Below are 19,453 nucleotides of genomic sequence, written 5' to 3' on the forward strand. Positions count from 1 at the left end.
TTCCTCTTGGCCTATTTATGCCTTTCTTTCTGTTATTAAGTTTTCAGTTTCCCATTGGGAAATATTGTTGGTTATTATTTCACAATGCGTTTGCCAGACCACTGCCTGCATCTTCCCTTTGAGTCATGTCCATCAAGTGACTTGCCAGTATAATTAGGTTTCCAACCACTGCCAGTAATAAACCTAAATCAATAACTTCAGTCAGGCTAAGCTGTCACCTGCGTATCATGTTATCTAACTGTGTTAGTGGAAGGTTGACTGAATATTAATATTTATTTCAAACATCTCACATTAATATGTATTAGAGGAAAACTGGGAAAGTAGTCAATGCATTCTTCCTAGGAAGGCAATAAAAACTTCTCTTATTATAAAGTCAAGGCATCCCACATCCTCTGTAGACTGCTGAAGCTGGGTTTACAGTGGGGCTGTGATTTTGCTCTTCAGATACTTGTCTTTGAAGCAGTATTAAGTATTAAGTATGTACTCTGCAAGCATCATTGTAATTAACTGGTGACGATTATTATATTTGGAATTGTTGCCAAGCAGCTCCCCTCTGTGTTAACAGAAGGCAAAATGAGTCTGGCTGCTAATAAGCTCAGTTAATTGCTTGTATGGAGGCTGGAAGTGGATGCGACACTTGTTTCTATTCTAAGGATGTTTGGATAAATGTGAAAACATCTGAACCCAATTTTGATAAATCTTGGATGCTGATTAATAGAAGACACACAAATTAAAATGTAAATTTTATATATAGTGGAAAAGGCTGAACTGTAAATGGCAAACATATTTTCTCCTATCTCAAAAACGAAAATAACCCAGACTATGATCCCTCCAAACACATGGGCACCACTCTGCAACTCTTCTGTGTCATATCTCAGCAGGAGTTATATACATAGCAACACATAAATTGCACGTTGATAAATTCACAGAGTTATTCAACTGGGCCTCATGTAAACATGAGTAGCACTTAACAGCTGAGGCTACCCCTTAATCTATTGGTTTGCCCTTTGCACCTTCATCTAGGTGAAAAGTTTAACTAAAAATAGAAAAGAGGGAACATTATACTATTAACTGACCAGTTGATGTATGAACGAAGGGGGAAGTCAAATGTCATATACACAATGGTCACAGACAGCAGAAAGAAAACCAGTATTTAATGTCTTCAGGTATAAGACAATGTCATGTACAGATACCAAAACTAGGAGAAGCCAAGGCTAGTCATGGGCCTGTGTAACTGTGTCATGTGACTAAGACATGTAGTATGACTAGTTAATATGTTCATGTCAGCTCAGCATTGCATGAGGGCACCGAAGTAAGCTAGCATCTCTGTGAGCTGCTGCACCATACTGTACTGTACTATCTTGGGTCTTGTTAACTTTCATATTCCTCTAGAAATGTGTTAATATTCTTCATTAGTGTCCCATGGTAATGTTATAAACTTGTTTTGGTTTTGCCTTGCAGCATCTGGTATTTTGTGTAAAGTTCTCATTCCTGAAGGTGTGATTTACCATTCTCTTATCTCTTGAAAAAGACTTGAAAGGTAACATATATGGTAATATGGATTATGCAGAAGATGCAACTATTGGGAAATAAACTATAAAGATTCATCTAGTTAGATCTTATTTCTTTTAATAAGATATATCTGCTACTAAATATGTCTACTCTCTTCTCCTGCAGAGACCTTTTTCTTGGAAAATTAAAACTAGCTGATGTGTACATGACGTCATGACTGGGGGCATCTGGATCCATTTTTAAATACCTAAAACTAAACACAGCTGAAATATATTATGCTACTTAATCAATAACCAGTATTTCCTTTTGTTGGCAAATACTATATGCTGAAAATATGGCATTTATGGGTATTTTACTGCATTTAAAGATTCAATTTCTTAGCCCATAAAACATGCTGGTGTTTTTTTTCTTTTTTTTTGTTTGGGTTTTTTTTGTGCCTTTTTTATATTTGAGTTTAATTTTATACAGTTCAGAAAAGAATGTCAAACAAGCATGAATGAAGAATGAAGTGACTAGCTAAATTAAGAATTTCAGAATTCTAGCTAAATTAATTTCAGAATTCTAGCTTAATTAATTTCAGAAAACTAGCTAAATTAAGAAATTAAATTAAGAGTTTCCTTTGTTTCCACTCCTATCAATTCAGTTAAAGTTTCCTGGTTCAGGTAAAAGATGATTTCTGGTAAAATGAGATCTAGTTCAAAACTGAAGAAATTCAGTCACTGTGTCATTACCAACTTTCAAATTCCATGTTATTTTTTGTGGGTTTTTTTACTTCAATAATATTTACTTTGTGAAAAGTACATGCAATCAATGTACTTCAACAAAATATTGCTGAAAATAAGTTTCTAAATGTTTATTACTTTTTCTGAAAGCAAAGTTTTTTGTCACATAATGGAAATTTTATTAGCACCTCATGTTTTGAAGAATTATTCTGTAAAATCTCCATCTGAGAATGGGACGCAAAGATAAAATTTCTGGAAAATTACAAATATTATCAAGACTTCTGCACGAATTTTTAGTGTGACTTGTTAATGTTGTTTCTGATTGTGTTACTAGCCAGACTGTATATGCAGAAAAATAGTTTTCTACATTTCATTGCAGCAATTTATTCCTGAAATATGAGATCTAGATTTCCTATACAGCACATCGTATTTTTAGAAAGAAGAATGTAAGATTGTTATTGCAGAAATATGCCTGACTGAAAAACTTCAGGACTTGGCCCAAGCTTATAGACTTTATATGTGCAATTTGTTTCCATTGTCACTGAAGTGCGGACATCTCATGGGGAAGTTGTTGGCTGTTCAGTTGCCCCCTGGCATCCCCCACCACTATTCAGGCCAAGTGGCCCAGGAGTAAAAAGCCCCACATCCCACTGAGACTGTAAATGGGATGTATTCAGCAGGCTGTAGTTACACAAGCTGGCAGCTACTCAGGACACGGTTGGTAGTATTCCCCACTTGTGAGAAGCTGTCATATTTCTAATGAGCACAAAGGGATTTCTAATGAGCACAATGGGATTTCTAATGACCAAAGGGATTTGGTCTCGTCCAGGTTTTTTTCGCCATGGCTGGGAATTTGTTTAACTCCAACTCAGTGGGAAATGTGCTCTTCTGACCCACACTGCTTCTGGGAGCTCCCTGAACATTTCTGAGAACCTTCTATCCAAATACTGATCAAACTATTCCATGCTTTGTAGAAAACCCATAGGAAGGCAACCAGAAGGATAGGTGGTCTAGAAAAAATAACCCATGAGAAAAGGTTGTATGAGCCAACTTTGTTTAGCTTAAACAAGAGAGCTAAAAGGAGATGTGAGCAAAATCAACAGGATTCTGCAAAAGTGGGTGAATACAGTCTATTTTTCGTTGTCATGGTGAATTGGACAAGAAACAGCACAAATTGCAACAGGGGACAAAATAACAGCTTTGAAGAGCAGAGAGCTGAAACACCTAAAAATACCCCAAAAGGTCAAATTTCCATCTCTGGAAATTTCTGCAGAGGCTTTAAATGACATCTGCAAAGAAAGGGAAAAGTGATCCAACAAATTCTCTCCTAGCTCTGTTATCTATGGTTCCTTAGTTTATACTGCGTGTCTGTTAAGATACAGCCTGAGACCCATGTGTACCATTGATGGTTTTATTTGTCATAAATGGATGGAATTTTATCCATCAATACACATACATGTCTACATATAGAAAAATGTCAGTATAAGTGTCTGAAGTACATGGCTAAATGTGATTTCACTCTCTGTAGGAATTACTGGTTGTAACACACTGAAATATGTCTACAGTAGTAGTGCCATTTTACCAGAGGAGGCACAAGCACTTTGATCAGTCCTATCGCAACATTCAGACAAGATATGTCCTTGAGGAATATGCAGCAAGAAAGTAAGTACTGTGTATTTCACATACAGAGCATAGAGAGTTTTCAATTTTGGATCTTAAAATCAAAATATTATACTTATTTCTGTGTTCTCCTTCCTCCTCCCCAGTTGTGATTTGTTCAGAATAAATTCATAATTTATTCTGATATTTTTCCAGTTCCTTTGATTGGGATGCTCTTTGTCTGTAGTCTCCCACCAGCATAGCTAGACTTTCTAGTTACATTGCAACACAACTACACAGACGTTTTAGTTCAGGATCTGTCCTGTTTTCTACCTTCAAATTGGAAATTCTTCCTTTTAGACTCTAATTGAAAATCTGACTTTAGAAGAATTGTCATGAAATTTATTATAAATCACAGAAACAATTTTTTACCCATTATTCCATATGATACCAGGACATTTCTTCTCCTGAAGTTGGCTATTTATAATTATAGTTTTGTCATTCAATTTCCTTTTTAAAAATTAAATAAATGATTAACTCCTCTCACGTGAAAAAATCAGAGTTTTAGGCACAAGATACACATTCTTTGTATCCCAAAATCTGGAACATGGAATCTTGGTTGCTTAAGAATCTCTGGCCTCCCTTCTCAGTACTTAAGATGCATAGCTAGCCTAGCTAGCTGTCTAGCCTGTCCAGCTTACCTTATGACTGAGAAGAGTTAATGCAGAAGGTTTTGTGATGTATAGGAAGGCAGGAGTATTTAGAAATAATGTTTTAGGGATTCTGTGAGACTTGTGTATTAGACAGGCTTGTACTCATACTGGAGTGCTATAGTAGAACTTGAATGATTAGAGACTGAGACAAATATAAATTTAATAGAATGAAATGCCTGTGACAGATAATGATGGGCCCTTGAAGAATAAGTAAAAGCAGAACCCTAATGCAGTCAGTGAGGAATGCAAAGTGGGTTTCTCACTGAACTGTGCTCAGTCATGGTATTCAGCTTATTTAAAGTAATTTCTTTGATTTTTGCAAGTTCGTGTTTTACCAGAATCACTGGGTTATAACAATGTATTTTATATTTGAAGGGCTGCTTCCAGACGGGCTGCTTATTATGAATCACCTGGCCTGGGAAAAACAACATGCAGACTCTGTGCCAGGAGAGCACGCAGCTTGGCTCATGAAGCAATACAAGAATCTAGGAAAAGGTAAAGCTCTGTTGGTCCCATCTGTGTAGTGGGGCTGGTCTCATTCAATATTGCTCTTCTACCAGGGCTTTTTTTCAGTTGACAAGTCTGGAGGCTTCTCTATCACTGTTCTTCAATAATCTATTTTGGCTGGAGTAAGTACTAAATGACTGTCATTTTCAGTCTCATATTTCACCCCAGAGTTGTTCCTCTAATCTGCTCTCTGACCCTTGAAAACAGCTTTAAAACCAAAATAAATTAGAATCTCTCTGGGATTCTAAACCAGCTTTTTAATATTTCTATTCCACCATTCCTAAATTTCTGATCTGAATCAATTTAAACTTTTTGAGTTCTTTCCTTAATATCAAGAGGGCTTACTGTCACATCTCAGTTACAGCCTTGATATGAAGTCCTATAGTAAGTGTGCTGCTGATGGCAATGTTCCTGCTTGAGAATTTAACTATTTGTACTCTGCCATGCTCTACAGTAGCAGTACCAAAGTTATAGATAATTTATAGTACATGAACAGTTTCTGACTTTTTTGTTGAAAATGTGTTGTGAAAATCATATACATCCATATCGTTCTGGTACTTTGATTGTTTTGAAAGATATATCTTAGAACGGGAATGTTCTAGGAAAATTAAACTAACTTATATGCTCTAATTTATTTTATAAGAAACAGTCTCAAATTTTATCAAGTAAGAAGAAAAATGTGGCAGAGCCATTGAAATGGTAAAAAGAAATATTTTTTTTTAAATACCAGACAAATAACTTCTTGGTCTACAGTTCACTGCACTTCATGCAAGTCTTATTTAATTTGTGGCATGCAAGTTGGGTGTGGGTTTTTTTAGGAGTTCTGAGAAATCTAGGGAGTGTGGTTTTCACAGAACAACCTACAATTTTCTCAAAACACTGTCTTTTCCTGGTAGTTTCTAGAATACTTCCTGGTCACTCTTGTCCAAGGACAGTCTTTTTGCATGGATTTCATCAAATCCTTGTGAACTCCTTGGTCTGTATTTTTCAGGTGAGCTCAGCTGACACAGCCCATGGAGAGCTTCCCAGCTGCTAGGGCCAGAGGCACACCATAAGCAAGGCCCAACTCTTATTAAGATGCAAACAGGCACAGAACATGCCTGTACTCCTCTGTCTCCTTATGTTGATGGAACGGAATATTAGGGGCCGGAAGGAAGCCAGACAGGTTCTTGATCTCAATTATCAGAGGACTAGGACTGTGGGGTACATCATCAATGTGATCATGCCAGCTTTCAAAATCTGAAGCTATCTATGACACCAATATACAGGGGGAAAAAAATGAAAGAAAATTCATATTCATTTCACATGCTCATTAGGATAGGAAAATAGACTCTAAGAATATTTCTTAAACTAAATTTTACATCTTGCTGATATGGTTTCAGAGTTCTCAGTTGCCTAATGTGTATAAACGACAATCTTAAAGCTTCATATCCATTAAGCTTACCTGATATGTTTTCTTGTCCTACAGAACCCATGAACAAAAGACTCATGCAAGTGAAGAGAAAAGAATACGATTTGCCAATGAATTGTCTGTTTTGGAAAAAGAGATTCACACAGCCAGGCACCGTGCTAGAGAACATCTGGATAGACTTGAAGTACAGAGGATGGTATGGTGCCAAACTGTTTTGTTCCTATCCAAGCAAAATTATAAGATATACTGAAACTGAGGCCTTTGTTTCAAATGCCAATGGTGATTTAGCATCTTTTAACTTTGTGGATTCGAGGTTAGATTTTCTACCCTATTTGAGTCTTGTGCTACATGTTTGGGTTTTCTATTTAATTTTATTCCTGTGTTTAATAGGTGGAAGAAAACATGGCTCTAGAAAGACATGCTCTTGAGGAAAGTATAAGTCGAGCTCCTGAAATACTAGTACGACTGAGATCTCACACCGTCTGGGAAAAGATGTCTGTGAGCCTTTGCTTCACAGTACAAGGATTTCCCACCCCTGTTGTACAATGGTAAGAGACTTTCCTAGCCCTCTAAAAATGTTGTTAAGCTTTTTTCATTTGTAAGTTATGGCATAACTGATAAGTGTCACATACATAATGGCTGTGTTAAACCTCCTTTATAATCCTCATAGATGAGCTGGATTGCGGCAGTTGATACTGCAGTAGAAGGAGTGGGAGGACAACTTGCTGAATGGCCCTGTGCAATGTGAGAAGCAAACTCGAGTATTTCAGAAGGCAGACTGTGGAAGGCATTCCAGTCTTTCTGGCCATTGAATTCCCTCATGATGAAGTAGCAAATGGCAAAATAGACAGACTACTTGCTAAGCCTGTGTAAACTTGTACATTATTGTCATGGGCTGTAACTGTGTTCAGTTTGAGTCAGCCTCTCTTGAGGTGGACATGAATATAACATCTCTGAAGCTGCCCAACTCTCTGAACAAGTGCTGTCCTGTATATGAGGGCCCCAGGCTAGACAGAAAATCTAACCTGAGGCACAAACCTGTTGCTGCTTCCCTTATTTGCAATGAAGTGCTTTACTGTGATCTAAGACAAAGTCTGCTTTACATGTTGTGTTTTGTCATGGCAAGTGGACTGGAAAGTTAAAGTCACATGCCATCTTCTCTCTACTTCACTTCCTGCTTTTCCTGTTTGGGTGCACATCTTCTCTTTCCAGTTACTTACTAGAGGGATGGTCCCCCTTTGCCTTCATGACCCAGTGTGTAACCATCTATATGTGCTGGAAAATACTCTGTGCAAGTAGAGAAGAATTATACAGAGAGCTCAGATGATAGTGAATAATGTCTGGATGTAAAAATCTACAAAGCTAATGCAGTGAATACTAATAGATATTAATTAGTTCTTTTTTTTTCTTGATTTTTAGGTACAAAAATGAAGAATTGATTAGCCCCGCAAGTAATCCAACAAAGTACAGAATTGAAAGCAAATATGGAGTACATGTGTTGCATATAAACAGGTAGATTATTCTAGGGGGACAACAGTTTTGTATCCTCTAAGCAAAGCATTTTGTATCACATACAATTAAAAATTCCCACAAAGCCTGCAAGACAGTTGCTAAATTCAGCACAATTTTCTATGGTACTCACATTTAGGCTGGAGAAAGTTAACTAAGCAGGTGAGTATTAGATCATGAAAATGAAATGAAAAGTTAGATATTTCAATCATTTAATCCCAGCAATCTACAAGAAGATAAAAAAAGGAGAGGGAAGTAGCTGAAAAATGTGTTATATGTTCTTGCCATCAAGAAGTTCTTTAAGGTAAGCTAAAATTTAGCTGATCACACAAGGATACCTAGTTATTAGTATTATATTTTAGGGTCTGTTTGCATTTTGGTCTCCATTTTTTTGTTCTCCAAAATGTAAGGAAGTACAAGTTATTTTTTAAAAAGGTTCTAATTTAATTAATTTAATTTTTCAAAATAATGTTAACCTTGTGGTATAGAAAATGCGGGGGTAGAACAGCTTCCCAAAACTAATCCCGTGCTGTCCTAAACAATGTTGCATGTGACTTGGTACAAGGTTGTGTTAAAATGTAAAAACCCAAACCAAAATGAAGATATGACTGTGGTGTTTAAAGCAAAGCAAATATGTAGAGCAGAGACACAAAAGCTCACTTTTAATTTATCTAGAACATGAGCATCAGCTGTGCTGAAACAGCTGTAATATTTGTGGCTAACACTTTGCTAGCCAAACATTTCATATTCTATCCTATCTCCATCTGTCACCATTGGAAGCAGCCCTGAGCACAGTCTTGTGGCATTAGTACAGTGCTTTTGGAAAAGACTACTTGCCTTTTTATCCTGTAGCAGCCCGGGATGAACTGTCAGCCCAACTGCACACCTTTTCATTGTTCAGGATGGGAGAAATGTACCTCAGTACCGAAACTGGTAGCAAGAATTACTATGTTGCTGCTTCTTAAGGGGTGTTTCTCAAGTAGTAGTAGTACTTATAAGTACTTCTAAAACGCTCATGTAATCTTCAACCCCTAGGACATGAATTACTTGCTGACTGCTGCATCCATGAGATATCTCAACACAGCTGATCATTCCCACCAACATTACTTTTGGTGATAAGAGCAGGAGGTTAAAAGATAAAACCAGGTTGTCCTCTTGCAATCCTCTCCCTTGCAACAGGGAAAATGGAAAATTCATTTGTCTGGATTTGTGAGTGACAGTCAAGAGATAAAACTTTGGTGACTATGACTCACAGCCAGTCAGTGTCTGTGACTGTTTTTTTTTCCCTTGGTTAGTGTCCATGAGCAACTGCTTGTAGGGTCCTGATGCTGGATATGTAGCATGTAGGTTCCTTTTGTGACATTCCTTTTGTGACATTTTGGGAGTAAATGTCTTTTTGAAGACATGAGAATCAGTGCTGATGCTCCTTTCTGAGCATCTGTAACCATCAGGCTGAAAGGTATTAGTGGCTTACACCCTCTTGGTGCTGTTTTTTCTCTTTTCTGTGTTTGTTATCAGTCATTTAGGCACCATCCACAATCAGCTTTGGGAACATTCAGACCCAGCCATATTTAATCAGACACACCACACTCATTTACTGGCACCTACTCAGGTTCCCACACTCACCTATGGTTACCCTTTGTTTACTAGTCTCAGACCTGCAGGTACTCATGCAGGCTCCCTCACATTCAACCAAGATGCCATCTTCAAAGACTGTTGCTCCATTTCTTTCCTTCTGTGTGTCAGTGTGGCCTTTTTGCCACCTAAAGATGCCTAGCTGTTCCTTCCTAAGTTTCCTGTCTTTTCTTAAAAGAATACCTTGGGGACTGTTATGATTTATTTACCACAGATTGATACAGTTAATTAAATTCAGTTTTCTAACCTTAAATTTATTTATCTACAACTATTCTATTTTATTTCAAAACTTGACTATCAGTTGTATTTTCTGTCCCAAAAGACAGAAAATCAACATGCAGAAAATGGAATAATGTTTTGATAGTGCATTACTATCAGATGATTTTTGTATTGAAAACAATGGCTGTATAGGCAGTGGTTAAAATATATATATATTATTAATGTTTTTATATAAGCATGTGTCAATTTGCTCTCAATTTTCCATATGTATCTTTCTGCATATGTATTTGGAGTATTTTTTTTTCTGTAAAGTATAACTCTTGGGATTTTCTACCTATCAACTTCTGTGCTCTTCTCAGCTGTTCATACCAAAGTGCTGAGCCACATGTCATTTAATCTGCAGTCACTCAGAATGGCCTTGGAATTTCTTGGCTATCTTTCTGGCCCTTCAGTGAGACTCTGGGAGTGAACTTTTCCTTCTGATGCAAGTGTGATATTTATTCCTATGAGTATTCCTTGATACCAATGGAAAAATTCTTGAGGCAGCAAAACCAGAACGTCACTTCATCAACTTAAAGTAGTAACTGGACACAGTTTCATACCCTCTGTTTGCTGTCTTCCAGGGCTCATCAGCCTATACAGTAACCAGATCATTTTCATTTCTCTGTCTCATATTTTCATGATGCTCTGTACTCAATTTACGACTTTTTCTGCATGCCTTCAGCACTATCATTATCATATAAAACCTCTTTCTTCCTCCTTTTACACTTCATCAGATAGAAGCTTGAACTTAAGGTCTCCCTTGAGCAGTAAAGAAAAGGGGTTTGGAGTTTCACTATTTTTTCCACACATCTCAGAATTATAGGAGAAGAGATATTGCCAGCCTGCACAGGGGTAGTTGTTCATCCCATCTCTCATCTCACTTCTGATATGTAATTCAGAAAATACTGTGAGGAACCCTCTGAGGGAAGGCTACTGGTAGTTGAAGTGATTGATTGGTACATATCTGAGAATATGAAGGTTTGTTTAAAGCATATTTCTTTATCCCACCTAATTTAACTATAGGTAGGAATATAATACAAGATTTCTATATCAGAGGTGTTGAGATGATGTCCTGTTGCTTTATAGCATAGCTGCAGAGTATATTCTGCCTTAGTACATACTTAGTCATTAAAAGTCATAGGACTTTGAATTTCTTAGTTGCCACTACTTCTTTAGCAATAGGCATTGGTTTTTGTTTGTTTACTGTGGTGACTCCTGACCTGAGTAACTTAGCTTTATGCAGCTGTGAATGGCTACATTGCATTTCCTGGTACATCCACTGCGGCATAGAGGGGACAGCAGTGTGCTCCTGTCTGAGAACATTCCTGACCCCCACCCCACAGTGAGCAGGCAGGGGAGCTGATGAAGGCTGGGCAGCAGAAGGAGCAGAGGAGGAGGTTCTGTTCTCCAGAGTTCTGTGAGTGTGACGTGACTGCACAATCTCACCTATACAAGGCTCAAAGTTTGGGGGTATTTTGTCTTTTAATAGGGCCCTCTCCTGTTTCATTAAGCCATCGCTTAAGACGTGCTTGCAATTGCAGCAGGAAGGTTTGTGGTTGTATCAGGAGAAATGTGTGATAGAGCCGGCAGAGTGCAGTGTAACACCTGCTGCCAGGAGGCAGAGCTGGCCGCCTGATCAGGCGCTCCGCTCAGCACCACCAGCATGGCTTTAAAGAAAAAAAAAGCTTAAAAATTGAACAAATCTTCTAACTATTCTTATTTAACAAATGACACTGTGCAGTCAGCGCAGCGCTATTTTAGTTTGATTAGGCACAAAAGATTTGAGGTGAGTTAATCTGAGCAGAGAAGTAGTGAAACCTGCTTTTTCTCCTGCTGTAAGTAGCAGTGGAGCAGAATAGAGGCATTGCAGCAAAGACAGTCTTCCAGTGCAGAAGGAAGAGCCTTTGAGCAGAATAGGGTTAATTGGGTGATAAACTGCAGCTCCCAGGGCTTTGCAAGTATGCAGTAGCAGTGAGTATATAGGCAGCAGGCTTGAACTCCTGCTCTTCTTTCCTTGCTGAAATACAAGCAACAGCCCTTCAATCTATGATCTTCTGACCTGTCAGTCACTGTCCATTACAAGCTGCAATAGTAGGGAAATGGCTACCTCATAATAGAGGTCCCCTCTTCAGTAAAAGCAAAACCCAACCAAACAAAAAGGATGAGTCAGATTCAGTGTGACTGGGGTATCAGTGCATGAGATGGTAATTCCATACAGTATTTACATATTTTGATGTCATATAACCATAACACTGAAAATTTTGTCATTTGGATTCAAGGGAGGAAATTTTAACTCTGTAATTTATTATGCAGTGCTTCCTGTTCTTGACACGCACTGAATTGTGTTCCAATTGAGGCAAAAATGTTATTTCACTCTTAACTCCTGTGTTTAAATGTACACTATGCAGATGGATGAATATATGCATTTTAAAGAGATGTATCTGCCTGGGGAATATTCCCTGCACAAATATTAGCACTTCAGAACCTCATGTGGATTCAGGGCAATTTAATTTTCACAAAAAATATTAGTACCTTGGGATAGATACAGCTCTGCACTCACACTTCATGCTATCTAAATGTATTCTATGCATATTTTATCTGACCTTTGTAAAGGTTGGAAAACACATTCTCCATCGTGATGCAAGAATAATTGTTGGAGAGAACACACCTTAACTCTTGGGTCCTTGAAATATAATTTCTAACTGGTCTTGACTCAATGATCTTTACAGTGCAATTTAGGAAATCAAGAGGGTTTAGCACATAGGGAAGTAGATAGTTGCCAGAATAATCCTCAGTCTTAGCATTATCTGGCATGAAAGGAGAGTCAGGACCTATGTGATTTGCCATCATGTCCAACTTTCTTCAGAGTGGGTATTAAACAAATATGCTGTGTAGCTCTTATCCACTAACTCTATACACTTCTAGTATCATATTTGAGAGCATTTGACTGAGTAATAGGTTATCTAAGATGATTTCTCAACTTGAGTGTCAGGTTAGAGATCATAGCAAGGATTTGTAAATTACTTTCAAAGCAGTGACCTCCAGAAAATGGGTAGAGATCTTAAACAGCAGAAAGTGCTTGGCTTGGGGAATTGTTTGTAATAACTGTAAGTACCTTGTTTCTCTTCATGAAACCAAAGGATGTTGTAAGAGTGTGGTCAGTCGTTTGATGAGTAACTTCCTTCTTTTGTTCTTCCTGAGAAAATGAATTATCATTCCATCACTAACTTTTGTCAAATAGTTGCTTTCAGACATTGAAATTCTTGGGCTAAAAAAAAACCCCACCTTTGTGAATCTTCTGTCTCTTGCTGAGACTTTTAGGATCCTATTCTGTTTTCTGTGCCCTGGAGACCACTGCAAATAGGAAGATCTCATCAAGACATGTATTTTGCTGCTCCTTATGGGGTGGGGACTGAAATAAGCACAGCTATATATCCATTTGAAAAGTTAATCAGGTATCTGCCAACCTTTTGACAAGCTGGTGCATACCAGTGTGCCAAGTGCTGTTGTAACACATTAGAACTAAGGTGATCAAGACCCAGTTCCTGGGGACAAATGATGTAACGTTGTTTAATTTGCTAATACATAACATGCGTTATAAAGTAAATATCCAGCTGGAGACCAGTAACAAGTGGTGTCCTTCAGGGATTAGTGTTGGGACCGGTCTTGTTTAACATCTTTGTCGCTGACATGGACAATGGAATTGAGTGTGCCCTCAGCAAGTTTGCCGATGACACCAAGCTGTGTGGTTTGGTTGATACGCTGGAGGGAAGGAATGCCATCCAGAGGGACCTTGACACACTTGTGAGGTGGGCTGATGCTAGCCTCATGAAGTTTAACCAAGTGCAAAGTCCTACACCTGGGTCAGAGCAATCACAGGCACAGCTACAGGTTGGGCAAAAAGGAAATTCAGAGCAGCCCTGCGGAGAAGGACTTGGCGGGTTTTGGTCAATGAGAAAATGAACATGAGCCAGCAGTGCGTGCTTACAGCCAACTGTATTCTGGGCTGCATCAAAAGAAGTGTGACCAGCAGCTCAAAGAAGGTGATCCTGCCTTTCTACTCTACTCTCGTGAGACCTCACTTGGAGTATTGTGTGCAGTTCTGGTGTCCTCAACATAAAAAGGACATGGAACTGTTGGAACAAGTCCAGAGGAGGGCCACGAGGATGATCAGGGGACTGGAGCACCTCCCGTATGAAGACAGGCAGAGAAAGTTGGGGCTGTTGAGCATGGAGAAGAGAAGGCTGCGTGGAGACCTCATAGCAGCCTTCCAGTATCTGAAGAGGGCCTACAGGGATGCTGGAGAGGGACTATTCATTAGGGACTGTAGTAATGGGATAAGGGGTAACGGGTTGAAACTTAAACAGCAGGGGTTTAGACTGGATATAAGGAAGAAATTCTTTACTGTTATGGTGGTGAGGTACTGGAATGGGTTGCCTAGGGAGGTGGTGAATGCTCCATCCCTGGCAGTGTTCAAGACCAGGTTGGATGAAGCCTTGGATGGTTTAGTGTGAGGTGTCCCTGCCCATGGCAGGGGGGTTGGATCTGAATGATCTTAAGGTGCTTTCCAACCCTAACTTTTCTATGATTCTATGATTCTATACTATGTATTATTTACTTTATAAATATCTCCTTAAAGTAAGAATGAGGTACAGAGTGATGAGAAAACCTTACAGTTCCAGTACAGTTAATTCTGCTATGCCCTTTCTTGTAAGAAAATTCTAGTATGCCTCATTTGTTGTTAGCTTATTTCATTACAGCAAGACACTGTACTGAGCTGTGATAAATGTATGAACTACATGTATTTCAGTACAGAGACATTATAACATGACTTAGAAAAAAAGCTTATACTGCAGTTTTACCTTGCTTTTGGCTTTTTATCACCCAAGTGCTAAATAATGTGAAACAGGGATAATAAAAAAGGTCATCTTTTTTAGGAAAGAAGATAGTGCAAGGAAATGTCAAGTTTGGCAGCTTTCAAACAAGTCCAGAATCAGTTAAGCTTTATATAGATCTGTGAACAGGTATTGACATTTCTTAAAATCCTTCCTAAAACCAAACCAAAACAAAAAAAATTAATAGTATCAAGCCTAATTTTTTTTTCCCAGACCTTGCTTGTGCAGTCTGTAGTAGGGCACTCAAGGCCTTCATACCCAACTGCAGATTTTTTGGTTAAATAGTCTAATCTTAGAAGTTACGCCTGTGTCTTTGTTAATTAATTGTATGATAAAGTTTGCATTTTACTGCTTTATTTTGTAAAATGTGTGTCTGAAGAGTTCCCTCCAGGAGGAGCTGTTAGCCCTAAATGTTTGGAGAGAGAGATCTCAGTTTAATAGGGCTTTCATCAAGTGGTGCTTTAGACATTACAGTACAAACACTATCATTTTTGTGATATGACACTGTCCAGAGTATATGCAAAAGCTGAAAAATAGGTGTCTGATGTGCCTGTCACAGGTGCTACATATTCCAAAACTGACATCTTATTATGCAATTTACCTCACATGCTCTTACATATGCTTTCTTTTCCCACAGTTGGGATATATGACCTCTTAGAAGGCAAGTGAACCAGAATCTCATTTCTCTGATATGGCAGTTGCCAAGAAAATACACATTTATTCTTTTGAGAGGAAACTAAATGCATGCACGCAGAATATCATCCTACCTCATCACTGTGGATTTCTGAGTTGCCTCCATTAAATTAATTACTAAATGAGCTACACACAGGCAGGATTTACTTGTGTGTGTTTCGGAAAGCATTCTAATTATCTAAAAATTAAAAATAATAGAAATCACAAGAAATAAAAAAAATCAACAATTTTGTTTGATGGACATACTGTAGAATAAGTGACTAATGTAAAAGTTCAAGAAAAAATACTGAATTGGACCAAATAAAAAGTATTTTGATTAAAACCCAAAGTATTTTCTTTCCTATTAAAGTAGTTAGTATGCTTATGAGAAGAGAGCAGAATTCTGATTCTGTTTTTAAGATTCATTCTGAAATATAAAAATTAAATATCATACTTTTTTCAAAATTGTTACTTCATTCAGACTAAGTTCTTTCATAAAAACTGAGGAAATTTTATTCCGCTGTGGGAATCATCACAGAAGGAGAAATTTCTGTAAGCATCACATGTACTTTTCTTTCATGTCTTCTTCTTGAAGTATGTGGCAGAAGGGCAAGATAGCTTAAGGAAAAAGGTTACATACAGAAAAGGAATAACCAGACTGGCATCCTTCGGCTATGTCCTTTTAATCATCCTGTAAAGGTCATTTCCAATTCACTCAAGTTAATGCACCCTGCCACTAAGCTGTGATAAAACTGTAGTAAAAACCAGCACCACTTTTTGATTGTCTTTCATCAACTTTTTGCACTGTGTGACAAGAGCAAAGAGCTTTATACACTTTCCTTGGGGCTGACATATCTTGTTTTGTAATATCAATCATGAAGAGCGTTTGTGTTTGTGTAGAGGGTCATCTCTTTTCTTCCTTTCCCTTTTCAGAGCTGATTTTGATGATTCTGCTACCTATTCAGCAGTTGCAACAAATATCCATGGGCAGGCATCAACTAATTGTGCTGTGGTTGTGCGAAGTAAGTCCTACTTCATGATTAAAACAAGACACAATATAATGCTCATGTCATTAAATGTTTATTGTATGTTTACCTTATAGGGTACAGAGACGGTGAAGAACCTCACCCAGCTGGGATAATGCCCTTCCACTGTAAGCATTGTTTTGGTTTTGCTTAGGTAGTTTATGTACTCTTTTCAGACTAATGTTTTACACATGAAAAAATTGGCTTTTTCTGGCTTTTCTTTCTAAGCATTCAGTTACAATAGGTACTGTCCAGATGCTTTTGCTTTCCCAGTTGTATTTCTAGATCAGCATTCAGTATAATAGAGAGCTCCATCTCCTGTTCAGATTGGATAGTAACCTGTTTGTGCCAAGTACAATTATATTCAAGAATATTTTCATTTTTTCATGCATAGTACCCCTGTCATATGATGTTTGCTTCACCCACATTGATGTCCAGTTTCTGGAGAAGTTCGGAGTCACTTTTGCAACTGAAGGTGAAACATTGACCCTGAAGTGTTCGATGTTGATCACCCCAGACCTGAAAAGACTACAACCTCGTGCTGAGTGGTATAGAGATGGTAAGTTAGTACATTGGGTAGAAGCTACCTGGAAAATGCTGGTGGAAACACTGAGGGCACAGATCAGGCTTAGAACATGAGACAGTCATAATTATATTTGGAATAGAGCAAAAAAATATCCCTGGTTAGAATTTATAGACCCACATTCTTTCAGTTAAATCACCTGGTCAACCTTTTCTTGAGTACACATTTACAGCAACAGGGGCAATCTCGTCTAATAACACAGTAGTTAAACATTTACTAACTAGGTGGAGATCCAAACTCACTTCCTAGATTTGACCATGATTTATAATTGAATGCTGTGACCACTGAGCTGCAGGACACTCACAGAGCAGTAAAGTCTGAAGCACTGAGGTGTGTGCACAGGCCTCCACTTGCATCTTATTCCTGTATTTATTGTGAATTTTATATTGAAATCAATTTAATGCATAGTTAAGAAATACTTACAGAAACTAGGCCTGAAACACATGCCTTTGTTCTTCTGTTTAAGTGCCATGTTGGTAGGCTTTCTTTGCTTCTTTTGTCAATGGAAAGTAACACCATGAAGCAGTCTTAACAGGAAGTACCGAAAACTGAAGCATATCAAATACTCTGGTGGATGGTATTCAAACCCTGTATAAGCAGTGTTTGTTCACCGCACAAAAAAGGGTCTTGAAAGGTAAAATTAACTACTTAAATTTAATGGATAGCAGGCTCATAATGGATATTTAGCTTACCACGTTTAACCAACTACAATCTCTGTGTAGGATTCTAAAGTAAATATTTTGCCTGAGGATTTAAGGAAAGCCTTGGTTATTTGTGAATGGTGAGACCTTTCCTCAGAAGGACCACATTTGAGAATGGTGGACTCCCAAGACTGATGTTTGGACTGGTCCTAGGCAAGGAGGCAGAAACTTCCCTAGCTGAAAAAATGTAATGCATGAAATAAGTGACTGTAAGATTAATATGACAGTCCAAAGAATTCCTGTTACTAAAATCAGGAAAAGGGTGCTTTTATTGCTGCTAATTATGCTTTTTATTTCATATACATAGTAGTTTTACTTGGATTCACATTTGGTCCTTCAGGAAGCAACTACTACTGCTACTCAGTGCTCAGTGTTTCATTCCTATTAGTCTATCACTGTGGATACTTCATTGTGATTGAACTGTTAGATCTTACTAAAACAAAAAAGATGAGCTGGTCAGAATGGCTTTTTTTATTGCTTGGTGAATAACATGACATCTAAGGCTCATCCATGAACCCAGATTCTGTTGCTACTGAAAAGTACAGGGATTTGTAATCACCATAAATAATCACTCACCTCACTCTGAGGTGAGCCTTCAGTACTTCTACTTTGTCTCTTACTGTGCCCAGTTTCTCAGGGTGCCAAACCTCTGAGATTTTGGGTTTGGAACTGCAGCTATGACAAACTGCTAATTTTCAAGGGCTGTCCCATATTTTTCCATGTTTCATTCATGAATTTTTCTTGTACTATGGATAGGTGAACAAAAGCTTACAGCGCTTTCAGTTTAAACTTTCCTAATGCCAAGGCATTTCTCTTTTGATGTGTAATAGTATCATGTTTTTTGTTTTCTGCCTTATTTGACTTAAGTTTACCTTCTTGCATTTCATACACCTTCTGTATGAAAACCTGAGATGAAAACTTGGTCTCTTTGAAGCCAATAGGTTTTTGTTACTGAGTCTGATAGGCTTTCATCCCATTATTTTACTTGTATTTACATGAAATAACACAAATAAGCTTAGAATTGTCCTTTGTTGCTTATACATGTGATACAATGTATTTGAAAAGTATATAGGTGCATCAATTGGCAAACTTGTTCCCAAATGCAGCAGGAATTCATGCACTATGAACCTTTGCAATGTGCTGCACAGTTCCCTGTGTTAACTCTCATGAAAGCTGGAGGCAATGCAGAAGTTTAAACAATGATAAAGTTAATAATTTGTTCAAGATCCTGTGGTTTAGATATTCTTTTTTTTTTTTTTTGAAAGGTAGTGCTTGTCTCTTGCATTACGACAAACTGCATTTTTCCTAATATTTTTCAGTTTGTGTTAATCAAATAATAACTGAAGCCCTGAGATAGACATGTATGATTTACTTCCCATTATTGTACACAAGAGAAATATTTATTCATTCAGCATTAATAAGCTTCACGCGACTGAGCCTTATTGAGGATATTTACTAGACTCCTATGGAAATATAAGTCAACTGAATCAAATCCTCTAAAGTGGTTTGGGATTTTATAAACAGGAATATGATGTCTATAATTCATAGCCCACTTAGAACAATTTCAGATACTGAAAGAACTAAATCAAAATAATACTTGAAAAATGTATATTTAATCTAGATACGAGCTCAGCTGGTAACAGGAGCTTTCTGTTATTGATCTCTAATGTAATATAAACATTGTACAGCTATATGCACCAGTATTCTG

At 37.8% G+C, this 19,453-nt stretch overlaps 1 protein-coding gene across 1 annotated transcript in view; it reads left to right on the forward strand.

Moving 5' to 3' along the window:
• The first annotated feature begins 3,789 nt into the window (after positions 1-3,789).
• The window catches only part of MYOM2 (myomesin 2), a 70,738-nt gene continuing 55,074 nt past the window's right edge, over positions 3,790-19,453 (forward strand). The window contains exons 1-8 of the mRNA XM_034060654.1: positions 3,790-3,896; positions 4,922-5,041; positions 6,522-6,660; positions 6,855-7,012; positions 7,884-7,976; positions 16,370-16,458; positions 16,539-16,589; positions 16,856-17,020. Coding sequence (XP_033916545.1) covers positions 3,790-3,896; positions 4,922-5,041; positions 6,522-6,660; positions 6,855-7,012; positions 7,884-7,976; positions 16,370-16,458; positions 16,539-16,589; positions 16,856-17,020 — 922 coding nt within the window. The remainder of the gene's footprint in view (positions 3,897-4,921; positions 5,042-6,521; positions 6,661-6,854; positions 7,013-7,883; positions 7,977-16,369; positions 16,459-16,538; positions 16,590-16,855; positions 17,021-19,453) is intronic.

Source organism: Melopsittacus undulatus, chromosome 3 (assembly GCF_012275295.1).
Source record: "Melopsittacus undulatus isolate bMelUnd1 chromosome 3, bMelUnd1.mat.Z, whole genome shotgun sequence".
Taxonomy (NCBI): domain Eukaryota; kingdom Metazoa; phylum Chordata; class Aves; order Psittaciformes; family Psittaculidae; genus Melopsittacus; species Melopsittacus undulatus.